General features: G+C 38.7%; 1 protein-coding gene across 2 annotated transcripts; it reads right to left on the reverse strand.

Moving 5' to 3' along the window:
• Positions 1 to 1,436: 1,436 nt before the first annotated feature.
• LOC130997637 (interactor of constitutive active ROPs 2, chloroplastic-like) lies at positions 1,437 to 4,748 on the reverse strand. 2 transcript variants are annotated; one of them, XM_057923030.1, is made up of 4 exons: positions 4,607 to 4,748; positions 3,475 to 3,566; positions 3,229 to 3,385; positions 1,437 to 3,154 (listed from the first exon to the last, which is right to left on the reverse strand). In XM_057923030.1, exons 2-4 carry the CDS (start codon positions 3,492 to 3,494, stop codon positions 1,619 to 1,621), a joined length of 1,713 nt encoding a protein of 570 aa, XP_057779013.1. In that variant the 5' UTR covers positions 3,495 to 3,566; positions 4,607 to 4,748; the 3' UTR covers positions 1,437 to 1,618. The 2 variants fall into 2 exon arrangements, with proteins under 2 accessions (XP_057779013.1, XP_057779012.1); XM_057923029.1 differs by lacking the exon at positions 4,607 to 4,748 and adding an exon at positions 3,645 to 4,559.
• Between the last annotated feature and the right edge of the window lie 1,104 nt (positions 4,749 to 5,852).

Raw genomic sequence — 5,852 nt, forward strand, 5'->3', positions numbered from 1 at the left:
ATCTTTGGGTCCTTCGGTGGGACTTGAGCTTGCGCCCAGCTCCCATACCACGCGTTTTGCTGCAATAAGATGAATAACACCATTAACAAATTGTGCAGACTAAGACGAGAGATTTTTAAAGTTGGACCTTTCTCATCACTACTATGTAGCTCAAATTCTGATCGACTGAAACGGACATTAAACATTATATACTGAAGAACCGCATCTCGAGAATTATTGATGGCTAACAGGCCATTAAAAATAAGGCATTTTAGTTTAGCACACTTCATTATGCAAGTAAAGTAAGCTAAGTTCTCAACTAACACATGTCAAGGCTAAAAGAAAATCAACAAAAACGAATCAGCAGTAAACAATGAGTCTGTAGCCCCAATAATGTTTTTCAGTATCAGAAAATTGTCTAGGTAATAGTACTATAGCTTGAGTTGTAATTGATCAAAATCAGTAACTTAGGATTGAAAAGGTGAGATATATTTTGGAATATGTATGTGATCTTAAACAGAAAATATATTAGTGTGTAATATAGAGTGATTCTATAGGCTATAGAGTGATTCTATACATCTATTTTTTTATTTAAAATAATACTAATAAATCTATTATTTTCTCTCAAATTATATTTAGTTTAACAAAATAAACCTAGAAAACCATAACCCATGGCCATCGGTATTCGGTATAGGATAGCTTGTATATCCCATGGCATCGCCGCATCTAAATCTAATTTACAGATTCATCTCTGATTAAATTCATGCCCCTTCTAACTTGTTTGATAGTCCCCAGAAAGCTCTTTCCAAAATCTGCTAGTTATTATGCTAAATTAAATTATAAAGAATATTTTTGCTTCCACTAGTTTGCAACTCTGACTTTGGGCCATGAAAAGAGACTTGTGAGTCTGAGAGGAGGCAAGTTCTTTGGGTTGCGCTCGTGGTAAATATTTATTCTTCTAGAACCTTATGGTTAATATTACTCCCTCCGTCCCTAAAATAACTTCCTCTTTTTCCATTTTGGGACGTCCCCCAAATAACTTCCTCTTTCTTTCTTTCCATTTTTGGAAACCTACCCCACCACTAATAATACTTTATTTATTCTTACTTTTCACTTTTCACCACTCCCAATACTAATTATAACACTTTTCACAACTTCCAATAATAATTATATCACTTTTTCTCCACTATCAATACACTTTATAACTTTTTATTAAAACCCGTGCCGTCCCCAAAGAGGAAGCCATTTCAGGGACGGAGGGAGTACTATATTAATGGAAAATACATTTTTGCTCCAAAACATGTAAGGTATTGAGAATTGAGCTAAAGATTATATTGTATATCAACAAGAAGACACAAAAGCTGAAAATCAAAAACTATATGCAACATAAACAATTTCAACATAGCTGCAAGTCAATCTCAAAACAGTTCACATTTCCTGATTAACATAAACAGGCAGGCAAGAAAAAAGTGATTGAATTAAACTCAAAAGGATTACAAAATACAAGAGCAGCCAATAGTTACAAGGGAAAGAAGATCACTTTGCAAAATTGACCATAATGGCAGGATTCTAGGAAGAATTGACACAAAATTCAAATGACATAAAATGAACAAAAAACGGGGAATACAAAACTTGACATCTACTTGTGGCCTTTCTTCAGCAGCACCCCTATCTTCTTCAACATATTGCCATTCTTCTTCTTTGGTGAATCATCGTCTTCATCATCAGATTGTGGAGAGCTCAGTTTACTAGTGATGGAGTGGTAGTCGAAGGAGCCTCGTCTCTCCCCATACTTGCCATTATTAGTCGTAGACAGCATCGCAGCAGCAGCTTCAGCCGCCTTCCTCCACTGATCGCACTGCACCTTCAACCTCCGCAGCTCGGCCTCCAGCTCCGAGTTGGACGCCTGAGCTGCATCCAGCTGCTCAGTGACGCGCGCCACCTTCTTGCAGCTCTTGTTTGCTTCCTCCGTCAATGAGTCAAGCCTCTGCAGTAAGGCTTCCTGCTCTGCAGCTTGTGATGATTCCTCTGCTTTGCTTTGCTCAGTCTCCGTCTTCATCATTTCGCGCCTCAGCATCTCGTTTTCTTCTGCTGTCGCCTGCAGCTGCGCCTCTTTGTCCAATAAACTGGCCTTGAGCTCGGCCTCTCTCTCATCATCATCATCTTCTTCCAAGTTTGAGGCTGCGTTTTCCTTTTCAAACAGTTTAATCCTCAATTCCTCGACTTCTGCTCTTGATTCTCTTAGCTTCGCGTCAAGTTGAGCCTCTTTCTCCGATGACTCTGATCTCGTGAGCTCCACCAGCTGATAGGCGTTTCGGATCTGCATCGTGCTCTGAATGTACTCATCTCTGTACCTCCTTTCAGCATCTGCGAGGGCGGATCTCAGCTCATCCATTTCACCTTTCAAGGCGTTGAGTTCCGCAGCTTCTCGATCACCATTTTCAGCTGAAGAATTTGCAGAGACGTTGCTGCTGTTAGCTAGATCACTCTGCAGCGTGGCGACGAGCTCCTCCAACGATTTCACTCTACAGTTGGACTTCTCCAAATCGAGCAACAAAGCGTTATACAATTCGACGACATTGTCATGCTCCAGCTTGAGCTCATTCTCAGCAGTTTTAACAACTTGCAACTGCGTTTCAGCTCTACTCACCTCATCAAGGGCGTGTGATTCATAATCTCTACTGTCGTTCAATTGAGTCTTGAGTCTATCAACTAAGAGCAGAGTTTCCGTCAATTCGACTCTCAAGCTCTGAATCTCGGCATGCGCGGACTCGGCATGCCTCGCTTGAGCAGCTTCCGACTGAGACACCCTATCCAGCTGCATCTTCAGCTTCTGGATCTCGTTCATGGCGGAGGACAGAGCCGCGGAGTCCATCGAGTACTGCTTCTGGAAGGCTTCCAGCTCCGACTGCCACTCCCTATCTCGTTCCTGAGATATCTTACGCAGCTCCTGCAGTCGAGCTTCTTCGCACTCGGAGAGCTCCTTGAGTTGATTCCGAGACTCCTCGAGCTCCGCTGCCATGGCTGCGAGCTGCTTCCTGCCTTCCTCAGCCTCTTGCTGAGCTCTTCGCTTCCATGACTCGCTTGAGCTCAGCTGCTCCTTCGTCTTCTTCAGATCCTCTTGGAGCTGCGCGATCCGAGCCTCTGATTCAGACGGTTTGTTCGGCCTCTTTTTCTGCCATTCCAGATTGGAACTTGGCATTAAATACAAAATTCAAACTGCTCAACTATCTATGCACATATATATACCTCAGTAACTGGAGCACGCGGTAATCTGCGATCAATGGTTTTAAGACTTCGATCCTTGGCTGTTTTGATAATCGGATTTGGAGAAGAAACACAAGTAGAATCTGATGCGGCAGTTTTGAGCTTCCTGGCGTTCTGAAGCGCGGAACCACCACCACCTCTGCACCGAAACAGAACACAATAAGAAGATGAATGTATGAGAAATAAACATAAGAAGATGAATGTATATGAATTGAGAGACAAGTTTACCTTGATGTAGTGGTCTGCATATTTGAGACGGATGAGCGAAGACGATGATATAGAAAGCAACAAGCACTCAGAGGGCCACCTGAGCCCACAACCTTGCAGAAACTTACAGAAGTTTTTCAGAGAAGCAAATTTTGGTACATAATAAGGCTTGTAATGAGACAAATCCCAACCTCTAATCCATGATCATCATCGTCCAAAACCAAATATGGCAAACAGAGAAAGAAATAAACCAGACTATCCCTTCAAAGGAAACCACAGAAACAACCTCCACTCGCAACAACCAAAACCTCAGCGCAAGAAAAAAAGAAAACAAAAAAAAGGGTAGCTATCGAAAACAAATATCATTAGCAAATATTTCACTTTCCCATTATATTACTTACTTTCTACTCCAGGCGTTACACTATTCAGAAATATCATTATTTTTTTTAGACGACATCATAATATATAAACCCACAGAAATTAGCACTCTCTATTTTAGCATTGATATTGAAACGTGAATCATACTTAATAATGCTTTTCTTGCGGTTGAGATGGATATTTCAAAACTGGCATTTTATTTATTAATATTCCTAGATTGGTAACAAAATGATGAAGAAAAGGGAATATACAGCAAAGCATGAGGTCTGAAAATAATGATGCATATCTCAATAGTGCAATAATTGCCATCTTGGTAAATTCCCAATATTCAATTTTCGAAGCCCCGCAATAAAAACTATGACACTATTACCCACAAAATAGCAAAATTTATTTGGCAAAAAAAGATTCTAGACCAACAACCAGTAACGGAAAGAATCTCACTGTACCATGATAGCACGTGAAAGAAGACAGACACACACAGAAACGGCAATATAGTGTATATATATATATGTGTGTGTGTGTGTGTGTGTACATGACTAGTTGAAGAAGAGGCATGAATCAAGTGGTGGGATCACTGTAATATATATTGTAGCAAGAAGTTTTTTTCTTTATTGACATGCAAAAGATCATACTCCATAAAAGTTGTTCCTAAAATTTTAGTAAACCAGAAGTTGAAGAAGAGGAAAAGTTTAGCCAACAGAGGAGAAAAATAAACAAGACGACAGTATAAATTGTTGAATGAAAAAGAATATAGCACGATGTAGCCTAGACTTACCACGTTGAGTCTCAAGAACTCTTGAGAGAGAGAGAGAGAGAGCAGCTGATGCGCTAGCTGCAGTTGGCAGCCTCTGCGTTCCCTTGCCTTAGTTATTTTAAGTCTTACTGGAAATTGAAAAAGAAGACTAATAATAACAAACACTAACGCTGTGTTTGGTAGCATGAACAAATTGGATGTTACCAAAACTCATATAACCGACACTCGTGGAATATTTTATTATTTTATTGTAAATTTTATACTTTCCCTTTTTACTGAAATTTATATGCCACTGTTTTTTTTTTGTTTGTTTTGTCATGTTTTTTTCCTTTTCCTTCTATTGAGAATTGAGATAGCATACTCATGACACGTCGCTTGAGATTTGTATCTTATTCTTGGTGTTAATAGACAAAAATGCTCACTTTCTTAATTTTTTTTGTAAAAATATCCTAAGTTATCATACAAAATATTCTATGCCCTAATTATGTGAAGTACCTATTTTACCATTTCATGTTGATGGATTTGCTTGATTTTTTGTGAAAGCCTTATACATTTTACCTATTTGACAGCCACCAGTCATAAAAGTCAACGATTTGACAGCTATCAGTTAAGAGTACATATGATCGATGGGTGGCTAGATCATGTGTCCGCCCGGTGAAATTATGTGTCCGTCCGGGCGAACACATGATCTAGCCACCTATCGTTCATATGTATTCTTGACTGATAGCTGTCCAATCATTGACTTTTATGACTGATAGCTATTAATCGGTCAAATGTGTAAGACTTTCACAGAAAACCAAGCAAACCCATCAAATCAAAGGATATTTAAAGAATAGGGCATAGAATGCTTATGTTTATAAAAGATGGTATTTTTACTATAGAACTTAAGGAATATGGCATTTTAAATTTTCACTCTTATTCTTGGGTGTCTTATTGTGTACTATTGTTTTTAATTTTTAAATATTTTTTATTTTATCTTCAATTTTAATTTTTTGTGTTTTAGTTTAATTTTGTACTTATTAATTAATTGGAGTTTCTTATACCAATTGATGTGTGCACTTAATAGCAGTGCCTATTGTTTCATAGTGCACAAATCGGAGATACCCGATATACATGTTGGGACAACGATAGAATCAAGGAATGCTATATTTTTTGAAAATATCTATCCCAATAAGGATAAGGGTATGTCTAACTCAAACAATGGAGTTGAGTGTGAAGCTACAAGTTCTAAACCTTTAGACGTAGCTAGCAGTTCTACACAAGTAGA

The sequence above is a fragment of the Salvia miltiorrhiza genome, chromosome 8, assembly GCF_028751815.1.
Source record: "Salvia miltiorrhiza cultivar Shanhuang (shh) chromosome 8, IMPLAD_Smil_shh, whole genome shotgun sequence".
NCBI classification, from domain to species: Eukaryota; Viridiplantae; Streptophyta; class Magnoliopsida; order Lamiales; family Lamiaceae; genus Salvia; species Salvia miltiorrhiza.